The 16820-nt window shown below is 37.1% G+C and overlaps 1 protein-coding gene across 2 annotated transcripts in view; it reads left to right on the forward strand.

The window, feature by feature from the left end:
- Positions 1-9748, forward strand: part of prox1a (prospero homeobox 1a) — a 38998-nt gene extending 29250 nt beyond the window's left edge. The window contains exon 5 of one of the 2 annotated variants that reach the window (XM_053632174.1): positions 7648-9748. In XM_053632174.1, coding sequence (XP_053488149.1) covers positions 7648-7836 — 189 coding nt within the window. In that variant the 3' untranslated portion in view covers positions 7837-9748. The remainder of the gene's footprint in view (positions 1-7647) is intronic. The other variant, XM_053632175.1, reaches the window with a different exon arrangement.
- The last annotated feature ends 7072 nt before the right edge of the window (positions 9749-16820 follow it).

The following is a 16820-nucleotide window of genomic DNA, read 5'->3' on the forward strand; positions in this document are numbered from 1 at the left end:
CAGCAGTCTGATTCATTGACTAGTCGTGGCTGAGTTATTTACAGAGCTACTATTTTTTAGTAACGCGTTACTGTATTTTAATTACTTTTTCTGATAACGCAGTAATGTAACACAATACATTTTAAATGTACATAATTTGATTACAGTTACTAATATCAATAAAATTCCGTTACTTGCATTACAAGTATTATTAAGAAAACAATTTTAAGTAAAATACATTTTTAAAATAAATCACGTTTTGCACGGCTGCCAGGGGCGTAACCCGGCCTTGGCATTGGCGGCTGTAGCCCCGAAGATTTTTTCTTTAGCCCAGAATAATTCTCCATTTGGGGCAGTTTGTCACTACATAACTGAACGTCAGTAAAAGAAGAACGCCTGTAATTTTATATCTTCAGTGAACGGAGGCGAGACCAATCAGACAGAATTTACAGGAAAATACGTAGAAACACTCGTGTCTTATTGGCTGACAGTCTCTCAATTCTGCCAAATGCTAGCTCATACAGTCAGTGTGAGGAAACATGAATATATGCTGATTTTTTTTTTTTTTTTAAACCTGTAAAGTGGTTGAAACTGAATCAGTAACATCCTCTCAAACTGAGCAGGAAAACAAAGTATGTAAATGTCTATATGAGTTCCAGTTTACGTGAACATGATATGAGCAGAGCATAAGGAAAGATGATGTACTTTGCATGGCACTGTAGCACCTAAACCCATACAATAATAGCTTAGCTGTGCCTCCCCTTAGCTAGCGACACTAAACTAGCCTAGTTAAAAAAGTTTTATATTTTATCTGTCTGGTAGTCCTACAAACAGCGACAACACCCAAGGCAAGTTTTATGATAAATCAAACTTTTTCTGATCATGCTGAACATTGATGCGCGCTAAAATTACAGAGTTTCGCTTTGTAGTGTATTTTTGTAGGTTTGATAGGTTTTGAAAGTAACTTGAAAGCAAAGTAATTAGTAATCTGATTACATTTTACATGCAGTAATCAGTAATGTAATCAAATTACAATTTTAAAGTAGTAATTAGTCATCTGTACTGGATTACTTTTTTTTGAGTAACTTACCCAACACTGGTTATTTGCCACAAATAAAATATTTGGTTATTAATTGGGTACAGGACGCACGGTGGCTTAGAGGTTAGCACATTCGCCTCACACTTCCAGGGTCGGGGGTTCGATTCCCACCGTGGCCCTGTGTGTGTGTGGAGTTTGCATGTTCTCCCCGTACTCTGGTTTCCTCCCCCAGTCCAAAGACATGCATGGTAGGCTGATTGGTGTGTCCGTAGTGTATGAATGGGTGTGTGTGTGTGTGTGATTGTGTGCCCTGTGATGGATTGGCACCCTGTCCAGGGTGTACCCCGCCTTGTGCCCGATGCTCCCTGGGATAGGCTCCAGGTTTCCCCATGACCCTGAGAAGGATAAGTGGTATAGAAGATGGATGGATGGATAATTGGGTATAATGCAAGCAATATTTGTATAATCCTTTTCTAGATTCACTCACCTGGTACTAAAATACTCAATAATTTGACACAAAACAGGCAATAGTGTAGACCAAACTAGACCTAAACTGTTCTTTATCGAGTTATCATTACATCTTTAGAGTACTGATTTAGAACTGTGATTAAATTTGACTGCTTCTTTGTAAAAGTTATCTTGATATAAGGAAGTAATGCTGTACCTTCCTCTCCTATTCGTATCCTACTTGTGCTCCTGAGTGTGTGTAAATTTAAGATGTCACATAAGATGTCTATCTAATGTAAACATCCATTGATCCATTTCATATCATATCATTTGTATGAATTACTTCAATTTTGTATATATGGAGTACACTGTCAAATTTAAATGGGTTATTTATGTACATTTACAGCATTTAGCAGATGCCCTTATCCAGAGCGTCTTACTTAAAGTGCTTTGTCGTCTCCGTTAAAAACATATCCTATGAATAGGAACTAAGAATACCATTATAAAGATTTTGTGAAACTCAGTGATTTTATATTATTGCTATTACTTAAAGAATATGAAACATAAAAAATTATGACCAAAGAAATGTCACCGGATAAATGGAGGAGGGTCTGTCTGTTCATAGCCATAAGCTGTAAAAAAATGCCTCAGCCTCAACTGAAGATGTAGTGCATACCGCACTTATGAGGGAAAGGATGTTTAAAAACTGGTATGATTTTGAAAGCTGAGGATGGAGCTGTACTCTGCCCCATCCCCATTTTATGTGACATTCATTTATCAGCCAAGAGGGTTTGGCAAGCCCTTTGCCTACAAGAGCTGTCCCGGTGACCACTAACCTTGGTATGTCCTGACACTCATGATGAGTGTCTGCAGAACACAGTAGGCAAGCTGGCTGCTATGTCAAGTCTTTATTGTGTACTGCCAAGGATGGGGACAGTCAGTATAATCAGACAAAGGAGCCTGAAGACTGTATACAGTACCTCAGGAAAAGGAGATTAACCTCTCTCTCCTTCCCCCATTTAATCCCCATATAATCATGCCATAGGAGAAACCAGGAGAGGAACACAGAAATTATTGTACTGAACTGTGCAAAATGTCAACTAAAGTATAGTCATAGAAAGTGTAGTGTAATTAAATCCATTGAAACAAGCAGGCCATCCAAAATGACTACATTATACCTTTATCCACTTTTTTTGTCTGACAATTTTAAATGAACTGTTTACAGCTATGCTCAGGTCAGGCAGTTGTATTAATGGTTAATACCATTAATGGTTAATACCAGCTGTATTAATGGTAACCCATTAGTCAAGGTCTTCTAAACCTGATGACTGTATTTAAAACATTTAGTGGAAAAAACCGTGAGAATGCTTACAATCACATGGACGGCATGCTTTATTCTTATACTGTATCTGGTGCAGAAGCAATATTCAGGGTGTGATCAATTGAAACACTAGACTATTTGATTTTAACTCTACAACACAGAATCAGAACACAGTGTCATCAGTTTTTAACAGTATTTGCCTGTAAACGTCAGAGAGAAATGAGTGTGTATCAAAGACATTTTTTTTTTGTCTTTCATTCATAAAATAACCTGAATCAAACTAACTATAGACCACATTTTTTTTAGCTACTTCATGCCCCTGGAGTCTGTTAATTCATTCATAGAAATGCCGGCCTTCTGATCATGTGCAAGAGAATTTTCTGCACAGTCTCTACTACTCATAATCTCACAGTGTTAGATAAATCAGTGTATTTGTTGTTAAATTTAACTGCTCTAAGAATAGTGAAATGCTGGCAGTATTGTAACATTTAAAAAAAAAAAGTTTTGGTTTGAGCTAAATTTCTAAACAATGGTTTAAATTACACACTTTCCACATATGCATATGTGCACATGATGCAAATGTTTGTGTCTTTTATGAAGTTCAATTTTACCCATGTCATCGGCGGATTCTGTACATTTTCACAACTGTACAGGCAAAGCAATGCAATTGTAAAACATGGGTCAATTGTAATACCACTCATAATCGCTGTAAATGTGCATGTACATCAAGAAAAATCAATGTTAAACCCACATACATTAATTACTCTGTGTGATTTTACCCTCAAAGGCGGCTTGGAAGATATTAAGTAATTACAGTAGCTCATTAGATGTCCATGAATCACATGCAGATCAATCACCCATTTAAACATGTATTGTAATCGATTATTGTAGCAAGGCATAAATCCTTTTTTTTTGTTTTGGTTTGTTTTCATTTTGTTTGTTATATCATAGCAACCAGTAATACTATGGCATGGTACACTGTATGGTTACTGTGGTTTAATCAGAATGCAGAGTTAACAAAGGAGACACGGCTGAAACTTTATTACCAACATTACCAATATTAGAAGAAAAAAATAGAAAGATAAGCCAGTAATCAATATTTAAAATCTTATAAACGTCACTGGTAATTTCTGGTTATGCTAAATAGTACGCTGACTCCAATCAACATCTATAAATATTAATAAACTCTGCAGTGAAAGTTCTAGTGTGACTTCCAAAACATATATATTTTTATGATTAACCAGTTGTGGGATAAACAGACTTGCCATTTCACAAGAACAAATTGAACACTCCGCACCATTTTTCCATTCTTAAATCCAATGGATTGTAGAAAAAATAAAACTAAACAGAAAAATAAGTATTTGGAAGAAGTAAAGATTATATGCAATCTAACTGTAATTCTTTGAGATGAATTGGATAGTTAACTGGGTATTTCACTTATCATCAGATTACCAGAATAAAGCGGTTACTGAAGATGAATGAATAAATGAATGAACGAATGAAAGAAAAAAGCAAGGAATGTAGGTTGAGATCTTATTCTAGTTACATATTTCGCATTTGTTCTGTGAACACCAGATAACCGCCAGGGGAAATGTTTATCCTGGACATCCTGTCATGTGCGTGTACACCATATCAAAACCTCCCACAAAGTCAAACCGTGACAGTGATGTAGCACTTACTATAAATACCCAAGGCACCAATACTTTGGTTCCTTGAACATACTCTGCAAGCTCCTACTAAGGCAGCAGAGGTTCCAAATGACAATTACGTATTCTGTGTTCATAAGACCACAGTTGCATATATGACTATAGTTCTAGTGGGGTAGTGGTACCTCAGTGGTTAAGTCATTGGGCTACTGATCAGAAGATCATGAGTTCAAACCGCAGCATTACCAAGCTACCACTATTGAACACTTGAGTTGCTTAGGATAAAATGTGTCAACCAAATCTGTAAAGTGTAAATTTCACCTCTCCTAACTGCCTGGATAAAATCTGCCTGGAAAATATCACGAGGAACTGATTCACCTCAGTAAATCGGGAAGGTGTTTGGTGATGATCACCGCACTCACACAACTGTGAGGGTTGATGTTGACCTTCCACAATCTGGAGAACTATATGGGAGCTTCAACACAGACACCCTGGGGCAGCACACCTCTCAGTAATGCCCACGAGGTACATCACAGCAGGACTGGGATGTTCTAGACAGTTCATATGCAGTTCTAGCCAGTTCATTAGCCTACCTGTCACCCAGGGGTCTAACCTCTGCTTAGACAGAGGAGCACCCTGTGTCTTTGCACTGAGGCAAATGAATAACTGGTCTGATGAATGAATGGCTGCCATGTTGTTCAAGTAGTACCATAAGACACATATTGCACACATTAAGGAAAGCTCTGCAGATTGACTTTCATAGAACACTGTGATGTCAATTGCCTGGTTCACAAATTTGGGATACATAAATGAAGGATGTGGGAACATATACAGCAGGCAGTGAGACTGCTACTACTGCATCTACTGCATCCCAGAGGGCTGTTTAGTTCCTAGCAGAGAACCACACTCAACAGTGAACTTGGCAAAGAGATCCATTTGTGCCTCTCTATGCACGCATCACTCACAAGAATCATCACAAGAATCCAGCTCAGTGGTGTAGCGTGCTTTATGGTGAGCAAAACCAGGAGAGATTCAAAGGTTCCAAACTGGAGAGAGGATATGGTTGTTTACACAGGGCCTCTGTCTAAAGCGTCCTAGATGAAAGATACGTCCAAAAGTGTTTGGTTCCAAAATAATCTGCTTTAAGACAGCTGTTAACCGGAAATGATGTGGATGCCAAAAATTAAACATTGTGGGTTTTTTTTTTTTTTTTTTTTAATCTTTAAAAGACAACCCTGTTAGCCCATCAATACCAGCTGCCCCTGCTGATATACACCAGACCATGAAGGCCTTGGTAAATCTAGCTGATGAGTTTAATCATGTGTGTTAAATGAATGCAGAATGCTGTGACTTTAGTTTTTTATATATTTTTTTTGATGGTGGTGCTGCAGTGAAGCACAACTGCATAATGGGACTAAAACGCAAACATAGGCTGTAATTTAGTGATATTTCTGCATGCAATATGTTGGTTGATTTGTACAGTTGAGGCCAAAAGTTTACATACACCTAGGCTAAAGACATTCAACCTCAATGTTTCACAACTCCAAACATTTCATGTTACCATACCTTTGTTAAGTCAATTAGGGTATCTACTTTATTTCCATAAAAGGCCATTTCAAAATAATAGCTGAGAAATTAATTTCAGCGTTTATTCTCTATATCAGATTTTCAGTGGATCAAAAGCTTGCATGCACTTTGTTAGTATTTGGTGACATTGCCTTTTAATTGCTTGAACTTGAATCAAAATCTTGGTGTAGCCACAAGCCTCTCACAACACCAGAATTTTTTCCCATTTCTACTGACAAAACTGGGATGACTCAGTTTGGTTTGTGGGCCTCTTTGCTCAGATATGCTTTTTCAGATCTGTCCACAAATTTTCTTCGGGATTCAGGTCAGGGCTTTGTGTTGACCACTACAATATTTTCACTTTGTTTTTTGTTACATCGTTGTAACAAAAACACTTCCAGGAGCATCGTTGTCCTGCTGGAAGACCCAGTTGCAACCACGTTGTAACTTTCTGGTTGATTTTCCTCTATACATAGTGCTGATCATTATAGCCAAACAGTTGAATTTTTGTTTAATCTGACCAGAGAACACTCCTCCAAAAATTCTTCATCCTGGTGGCAAATTGCCAACTTTAATCTTGCTTCCTTGCATGACAGCCTTTCAGGCCATAGTGACGGGACATCCACTCTTAATGGTGGATGTACCTACTTTGGTACATGATTCGTCCAACACCTTCACCTTTGTTGTTGTCTTGGGCTTCAGTTGAACCTTTTGGATCAAAGTTTATTGTTCCCTGGGAGTTTTTTGGGGTTTTTTTTTTATCTCCATGATGTACGATGTCTTTGTGGTCCCAACATGTTTGTACAGATACTTGTGGAACCTTCAGTTGTTTGGAAATTGCTCCTAAGGAGGAGCTAGACTTGTGTTGGGTTTTTTTCTGAGGTCTTGGCTGAGTTGCTTGTCTTGAAAGGTCCAACCACAGATGCATTCCCAATAAACTCATAATTATGACAATTGGCTCATCAGAAGCTTCTAAACCTTATTACATCAATTTCTGGAATCTTCCAGACTGTTTAAAGAGACAGTCAACTTCATGTAAACATTTGACCCACTGGAATTCTGATATAGTTAATTAAAGCTTACATAAATCTGTCTCTAATCAGTTGCTTTAAAATTACCTTTGATGTGAACAAAGTATAGGCCCTAATTGGCTTGTCAAAAAAAAGACATGTATGGTAACATGGAATGTGTAAAGTTGTGAAAAAGTGAGATTGAATATCTTTAGCCTTGGTGAATTTTAAAAAACGTTTGTTCTCAGCTGTAAGTGTATGCCTTTTAATGTAATGGAAAATATATTGTATTAATTAAATACAGTTCAAATAGATAAAAGAACTAACATATTAAAGCAATCCTGATAGTTGGGTTCTACACATAACGATTTGTGGTCAATTTAACTCAACATTTATGTTATATACTGACCCAGCACTGGGTTACAGAAATGACCCAAATTGGGGTACATTTAACCCCAAATTATTTAGAATGCATCCAATCATTTTCGGCATACTTTGGACTCGGGATATGGTTGTCCCTCTTACCTTATTTGGTATATTATCCAACTCCATTTTACTTTGCTTTGGTTACTTTGGACATGGGATTGAAACTTAATATATTTATTAATGTCATTGCCTCCTTGTCTCCCTGTGTATCAGCAGGTTCCGGAACGATTTCTGGAAGTGGCGCAGATCACATTACGGGAGTTTTTCAATGCTATTGTGGCAGGCAAAGATGTTGATCCTTCCTGGAAGAAGGCCATATACAAGGTCATCTGCAAGCTGGACAGTGAGGTCCCAGAGATTTTTAAATCTCCCAACTGTCTGCAGGAGCTTCTGCATGAGTAAAAACTGGTATTGCCTAGTACTTAACAACTTCACTCTCCCCCAGAGATTCATTCATTTCTGTATGAAAATTAAGGTAGCATTTTTAAATTTTTAAATTCCAGCTACTTTGTTGGCTGTTTGTGCTTCTTTGTCTAAAACAAATAAGTCTGATAGTTTTGACTGCATTAATCTTAGTCAACTCCTTGCTCCTGTCTGTATAAAGGGCGTTGCTATATTTACCACAAGATGGTAAACTAATAGATGGTACCCAAGAAATCCCTCCAATTTTTTGGGCATTTTGTTAATAGTTTGTTTCATGCCAGAATGTTTGCAATGTGTGATTAAATTTTTAGCTGTATAGATGTGATTATTATTTATGAATAATATAATTATTACTATTAATGTTATTAATGCTTGCAAAAACACTTGTGGTATTCTTGTTTCTCATGGCATTGCTGAATAAATTATACTTTGAATAAAAACGATTAAGGGAGTATATTTTTAGGTTTATCATTCAACACTGCTAAAATGTTATTGCGTCTAATTTGACAGTGTTGGGGCTAAACAAGGTGGCCTACTCATAAGCAACACAACTATTGGATACCAGCATCAGTCCAGTTGGGCACTTTTCCCTGAGAATCCCCCATTTGCCAGTAAAGGCATTTTATCCCATGTACTCAGTAAAATAAAATATGTAAACAGATGCTCATGCATAGATTAATAGACTGATAGAGAAACACAAGCTCACAAAAGTCAAACACATTCTGAGGCTTAAACCAAGGGACTACTAAATGTAAACCCGTATAAACATTTTTTTTATTTATGTATTTTTTATTTAATAGATCACTTTGTAATCAACACCAGCAACTGTAATAATTTTGGCTTATCATTCAACATTATTACAGGCATCTGTCATTCAAATAAGCAAGAAGACATTTTTGAAATAATTTTGGAATTGACACAGACAATTTTCAGAAATTGAGGCTGGGGTTTCCTTTGGACCGTTCCAAAATTGACCATTCAGGAAAATATGATCTTCAAATTTCGTGTGCAATCATCTCTAAATCAAGGAAACGGAAATTTGAAGCCAATAAAATCAATTTGCTCTGGGAATCATATGTATTGGCAAAATTAATTTAATTAACAAAAATGCAGGTCCACACAAATTGTCTGGGGGGAACAACAAACCTGGTGATTGGGTGTATGAGTGTAAAAAGTGATGCTTAATTCTTGTGCCAGACTGTCTGCTGCAATATGCACAATTAATCTAGAAACATAATAAAACCATAAAAAGTCAAAGTTAAAAACTAAGAAATACTACATTTTTGTAGTAATTGTGATATTTTTTCTAACAATTCACATATGATTTTCTAGTAGATAATAAAATGCATATGTAATATGCATTAGGCAGTACTAAAAAATTTAAGAAAATGTCAGTGATTCAACTGTACTGACTAAATGGAGGCTATGACCAGACCACATAAGTTGGTCTACACAAAGTCATAAGCCTCCATCTCCAATCCCTGAAGGCCATGGCTAATCTTTCAGCACGATTTACTGCTAAACTGTGCTACACTAGAGTCCCAGGACCGAGGTCACTTCAGTCAGGATCAGGACCAACCGGGGAGACACCACAGAAACGTAACTATGCTTTGACTTTATGTGTAACTTGCATGCGTCCTTCTTGAGTGTTGACATGGTAGTTTAGCTATAATTAGTTTGTTATGTAGATCAACACTTTTGCCCACTTCACATAATAAGATCCAAATAACTGCCTACACTTTCTGTTTGTCTGTCATTAAGCTTCATTCCACTCATTATCCAATTGTCAATCAATTATTTTCACTACATTTGTACAGATATTCCGTTGGCATATATTTTGTACTATATTGATGCATACAATTACTCTTCTTTTTATTAAACTTTGTGCATTTTACTCGTGTGTGTGGTTCCCTCTGGTCACAAATGAGAGTGGTGGTTGTCACTAGGTGATAGTATATTCACGGCCGTGAATACGTTTGATCCAGAACATACAGCGGAAGAACTGTTTCAGGGCAACTGTACATTTTTCAATTTTACACTGAGACAAATAACTGAAGTCCTTTGTGTTACCTTTGTGTTAACAACCATACTATCTATGTTACTAGTATTTGCATGTGTGAAGACAAGCATTTGCGGACATTAAACTAGTGCTCCTACCTCAGTCTTCTACCTCAGGCCGATCTTGTTTGGTTGTACTCTAGCTTCCTCTCCCAGTCCAAAGACATGCGTTGTAGACTGATTGGCATTTCCAAATTGTCCATAGTGTGTGAATGTGTGTGCGATTGTGCATTGCACTGGATTGGCACCCCATCCAGGGTGTCCCCTGCCTTGTGCCCCGAGTTCCCTGGGATAGGATCCAGGCTACCCGCAACCCCCCCTCCCCCGGGACCCTGTGTAGGATAAGCGGTATGGAAAATAGATGGATGGATGCCAGAATTGTGTTTTAAAATTGCAGGTTTATGTGATGTAAAAAAAAAATATATAACCAGTATGAATCATATCAGATCTTTTCCCATCATTTAATCTTATATAAAACCAATAAATTCAAGTGAAAAACAAATAGAAATGTTTTAGGGGAAAAAGAAAAGGTTTACACTAACCTGTGTGCACACTCTTTTATATTTGGACATCTGACTGTGCTCAAAATTAACCAATCACATTCAAACTCATGTTCAAAAATAATTATCATACACCTGTCATCACTGAAGTGATTTGGATTAAACCCAAATAAAGATCAGCTGTTTCTGTAAGATTTTTTTATCATCTTCTTGGTTTCATCGGACTGCTGAAGCCATGGTCCGCAAAGAGTTTACAAAGCAAGCTCCAATCAGGAGATGGGTACAAAAGTATTTCAAAATGAAATGTACCATGGAACGCTGTGAAGGCCATCATGAAGAAGTGGAGCAAATGCAAAATGGGGCACCACACTGACGTTATAAAGTACACTACATCCCTCCAAAGTGAGAAAAGGACAGGAAAAAAAACTTATCAGGGAAGATGCCACATTAAAGGATCTGCAGGAATATCTGGCATGTACTGGTCACTCCCTGCATGTAACCACAGTCTTCTGTGTTCTTCACATATATGGGCTATGGGGTGAAGTGGCTAGATGGACGCCCTTTCTCATGTAAATAAACAACCAAGCCTGCCTAAATAACTGAAAACCATGTGGAAAAATGTGTTATGGTCTGATGAAACCAAGGTAGAACTTTTTGGGTACAATTTTAAAAGACATGTGCAAAAACAAGACAGCTTATCACCCAAACAACACCATAACAACGGTCAAGCATGGTGATGGCAGCATCGTGATATTGGGTTGCTTCTCTTCAGTTTGGACTGGGGCTCTAATCAAGTTAGAGGGAATCATCGATAGCTCCAATCTATTCTGACACAAAACCTGCAGACCTCTGTTAGACAGCCAAAAGATGAAGAAAAATGTCACCTTCTAGCATAACGACCCAAATCAAGTCAACAAAGAAGACTTCAGAAGAAGGAGGTGAACATTTTGGAATGGCCCAATCAGAGCCCACATCTAAATCCTATTGAAAACCTATGGAATGACTAGAAGAGGGCTGTGCACAGGAGAGCACCTCACAATTTGATAGATCTGCAAGGAAGGAATAAAACCGACAAATCAAGATGTGCTAAATTGGTGGGTTCTTACCAAAAAAAAAACAAGACTGAGTGCTACATTATGAGCAAAAGATGTTTTAACAAGGTATTGGGGAGGTTGCATAATTACTTACACATTTTCCCCACTAAAATATTAGTGTGTAAACTGTTTATATCCAGCATACATACCTTGTCCAACTAATTTCACCTGTAGTAGGTACTAATAATAAAGGATAGTAGATATTCATTAAGTTGAATAACTAAATGATAATCCAGGGTCTAATGGGTTGAAACACCAGCAATACCACTTTGTCTGCTATAAACATACAAGTGCAACACCCATTAACACACCACTGCCATGTCAATGTCACTGCAGTGCTGTAAAGTTTATGGCACCCATATAATATCTGGCCAACAGTGATCCTACAGTTATCCTAATAGACAGGGTACAGAGTGCTGAAAACTTGTGCATGTTCTGCATTAATGATATTGTGGAAGATTTCAATTTGGTGACCTTCCTACAACAATAACTAGATTTATACTCTCCTCAGGTGGCAGGATGATGGCAGAATAAAACATCTGCATAGTATAAAATAATACCGGATCTAATAATAATAATAATAATAATAATAATAATAATAATAATAATAATAGTATATTTTTGTGTTATCCTTTTTTTGGAACTTGATTTACATGCACTAGACATAAATCCTTCTTGCGGATTAATAAGTATTTGATTCGCTATGGGTAATGTGCATGTAAGACAGTTGTCTCTGAGTAAAACAAAAAAAAATTGTAGCTCTGTTTAGAATTTATGTCAAATATAAAATGACTACAAAATGGCTCACAAGAGACCCATCCAAACACAAACAAGCATTCGGGACCGTAATTCAGTTTTCCAAATGGGTTTTCTCAGCCACCTAATACATTTATGCTGAGGACATTGCTTAAACTATTATTTAGGTTTTTTTTTTTTATCATGATCTACATATTTTCCAGGTTATTTGTAAAGGTAAGTAAATTAAAAAAAAAAAAAAAGCCTCACAAATAAAATGTTGAGTTTGGTTAGTTGAACGTTAGTGTGTGGCAACTGCACCAGGAGGTTGAAAGAAGCAAGGCCGCCACCGCTGTAATTTACAAGCTGATACAAAGAGACACTTTAGCTGCCTAAGCACTCCAGTGACTCCACTGAACAGGAGGCAGGGTCACTCCCCATTCTGTGGCACAATGACGAGCAGAACCGTGTAGCGCTCCCCTTCTGTTTGATTTCATCAGAGTGCCTTTGAAAGGCACATCTTAACAGCACAACAATAAAACAGCTGTGTTTGTACTGGCCCATTCATTGTTGGAAATTTTTGCCACCAGACTTTCTTTCATTTTCGCTTCCCTAAAAAGATCACACAGGCATAATGTCAGTATCATGTTATTTCTGATAAAAAAAAATTTTAAAAAAATGAAGAAAAAATATTTGTAAAACATGGATACTCTTGCTGTTAGATATTAGATGTCTTTTCAATAGGCTTAATCATGATTAAACTCAATACGGTTTATTTTTAATGTTAAAAAAAATTGATTTTAAAAAAAATGTCTTTGGTACATGCAAGCATGGAGGTGTTCTGGCTCTATCTGAGAATGTGCTTATTTGATTATCACTTAAGGTGCATCTCAGGTATGTGTGATGAAGTCTTGTTAATTCTTTCTGGCATCACAGTCAATTGAAGATGCTGCTACAGCTGTTTGGACCTACTGTAGATATCACTGCTGCAGACAGATGATCCCCAAACCCTAAAGCATGATTTATACACAGCAAAGCAACACAAGCTTGGGCCAAATTTCTCCTCAAGAATTTTTACACATAACCTGTTTTTTTTTTCTTCTTCTTTCTCTTAGAACCACTGGTCCACCTGAGTCCCCCTCTCCCTCCCGCTCATCTTTGAGCAGACGGGCTTCTTACAGTTGGGCTGAAGCAGCATCTTTGCATTACGCGAACAGTCTGCTTCATAATCAAACACCATCTGTCGCTACATCTGAACCTGTTTTAACATCTGTGCATTCTGGTCTTAACAAAGCTGTAAAAATAAAATAAAATAAAAAAAACAGTTCAGAACTTTCACAGTTCACTGAGTTAGATGTGTATATTTACTACCTTTAATGCAGCTTTATACTACTTTTATGAGGTGCCCCTAGTCTCTCCTAGCTAGGGGGCTGTAAGGGGTACAAACTTGCCAAATGCAGATGACCACTGCACACTTTGGCACAGAGGCATGTTGCAAGAATGAAAAGTGAATTTTCTTTAAAGTGAATGAACATTTTTGCCAACAAACAAACAAACAAACAAACAATTCTGCCATGCTTGAAGTCCTATTAGTGGAACTGGCACTACAGGCTAAATGGCAACCAGGAGTAGAATCAGCAGCATGGTGGGGGTGAAACTAAAGTGCATTCAAGGAAATTTGGGACGTGAAAGATCTCTCACAGGATGATTCAGCTGCCACCTCACCACATACTGCGTTTGTCGTGCTTCAACTTCAGATCCGCTGAGAAGCAGACCTCAGCAGCCCAAGCACCATAAAACATGCTGTTGCATTTCATATGCACAGAGAAAGCATGTGAACGGCTAGAAGAGGGACAGTTATCATGTTTTCCTCTTTCTACATGTCGCGGATTATCCCGTGTCCTCTAATAATAAAAGGAAATTGCGGTATTGTCCTAATTTTACTCACTAATATTGCCATATTAATAACTGCCACAAAGCAACTGTACAAAATTTTGACTTCAAATCCTCAACAAGGAAAAAACCTGAAATAGGAATAATAATTAAAAAAAAAAACTCTTCAGAAATAAAATGCCTTTAGATGAAACAAAGGAAAGATCTATAATAAAAACCCACAATGCCCCAGGCAGTAGCAGTAAAGATCGTCTCATTTATTTCACGTTAATATTCATATTATATCTATCTATTCATATGAACTTACAATGTCTTAGCCTCACACAATAAAGAATATATTTAAGTTAATATATGGTGTCTTTATGCTACACGATATTCTCTATTAGAAATTCAAGTCACTAAATGGTTCATTTACTATATAATGATCAAAAAGGTTTGAAATTAGCCTGTAAACTGAGCAGTATGACAGTAGAGGTTTTATTTTTCTAATTACAGTTAGATTGTTGTTGGAAGCAGGAAATTTGGGCCTAAACATTCAAGTTTCATATACTGTTGGATAAAAGCCAACGTGTTGCTGAAACAAAACATGTAAGAAATGTGCCACTTGGTAACATTTTAATAAAATAACCAGCTGCATGTACTGAAGTTCTACAAAAAAAAATGATGAAATATCATATAAGGCTAATGAGGATATGTATAAACATGTGAATAAACATTTACATTACATTTACAAAGACGTGCAAGTGCCCCACATAGGTTCATGCACACTTCAGCATAACAGAGCACAGACAAGATCACTTGGTGACATCTAGTGGCAACTTAATTATGACACTTTCTCTGTGTTAACAAGATCACTGAAAGTCAACATTCTAAAGGTTGCATTCAAATGTGCATGCTGTTTTAATGTTTGTTCTTACACAATACTGTTTTTTTGTTGTTGTTGTTTTGTTTTGTTTTGTTTTTTACAGGAACATAGTGAAGCTTTCAAATATGCCAAAATTAGCTGCAGTTTATAATCTGCTTTCATAAACTCTCTGACACGTGCACATGCTCAGATAGACACTGGATGGTAGATCTCCCGGAGATTATAACTAGTAAATTAGGTTAGCTTAGGTCTCCTGTCATCAACTGGGTTTCAAGAGTTTCATCACTCTTGAGCAAGCTCCAGATATTTATGACTATTTCGCCTTATTGTTTTACCAATACCCCATTGATGTGTTCCCCTGATTGGCTCCCTGTAAATAGATCCCCGCAATAGATTTAAAACACTGATGCTTGCCTACAAAGCCAAAAACAGACCAGCTCCTACCTACCTGAAGACACTTAGCAAAGCACATTCTGTACCGTATTCCCATCAAGCCACAAGCACAGCTTGCCATCCCTCAAGGAAAATGTGCATCAAGACTCTTCTCTGTTTTGGTATCAACTTGAACGACTGATTTTCATGCTAACTACTCTCCAACTAACTACTCTCCAACCCTGACTTTTTATATGATATTCAAGGGATATTCACTTCTCCAGTTCCTCTGGATAAAGGCATCTACTACAGTAGATGTACACTGGAATGTGTGAATCTGTGAATGCTACATAAATGTTTGAGAGTGACCTTTATATGCTCTGGTGTTTTTGTAAAAAAAATAATAATAATAATAAAAATAAATAAATAAATAAATAAATAAATAAATAAAAATAATAATTCTTGTTTGATGTATTGTTTAGTCAGTTGAGATTACTGACATTGTCCTTCAAAACCCTGTTGATGGTTTCAGAGGAGTTTGGGTCATATTAGGGCTGGTTCTAGCTGGTCAGGTTTAATTGTTTTCGAAAATTTCGGTCACTTTAAGGCTGGTTCCAGCTGGTCAGATTGGTCAGGTTTGATGGTTTTAGAGAAGAAACCTTGTCTGGTTTTAACAGTCTAAAATAACCAATCAAATGTGAACATTATGCTTACAGGGACTGTCCAAAATATGGACTAAGTAGACTATATTTTATTGTATTAATGGTTTAGTTCATGTGGCAAACTCAAAGTCTGCAGGCCAAAAACTACTTGCTGCCGCCTTTCATTCAGCCCATGCGAATTTACAACAAATAATATTGAGACAGCCTGTAGTAGCTACAAGAAACATTTTCATACTATATCATATTAGAACATTGTCATGAATCACTGTCTGTCATTAGTGTTGTTCCAGTAGAGTATTTTGTATCTGAATGAAATCAGATTGTATGTGTAGCATCGTATGTGTTATTAAGCTGTGTCTCCTTTCACGGCTGTTCAAGAGTTATAACATTTTACATCAAGCCTCAGTTATCAGGTATCAGTTGTCCAGTATTAGATGTGAAGTATCAGTTCTCAGGTTGCCAGAGGTTATGAGTTGCCAGATACCAGATCGGGTGGCCACATGGACATGTAGTTTTCAGAGTTGAATAGGTAAGACTGCTTGCAGATGATCACTGGCATAACTGTTTTGTGCCAGCGAATCCCTTGTTTCCCTGTAGAGAAAGCGGTGCTGTTTGGATTCAATGCCTTGGCATCGTACTCAAATTCAACTTTGACCCAGTTTACACTGTCCTTTTAAATGCACAGCCAATAACATCAGCCAGTGGCTTAGTCAGGAAGTAAATTCAAGGGGATGAGTAAATATAATAAATAATCACAGCATGATCTGTACAGTTCTCTTGATAA

This window comes from Ictalurus furcatus, chromosome 9 (genome assembly GCF_023375685.1).
Source record: "Ictalurus furcatus strain D&B chromosome 9, Billie_1.0, whole genome shotgun sequence".
In the NCBI taxonomy this organism is placed as follows: Eukaryota; Metazoa; Chordata; class Actinopteri; order Siluriformes; family Ictaluridae; genus Ictalurus; species Ictalurus furcatus.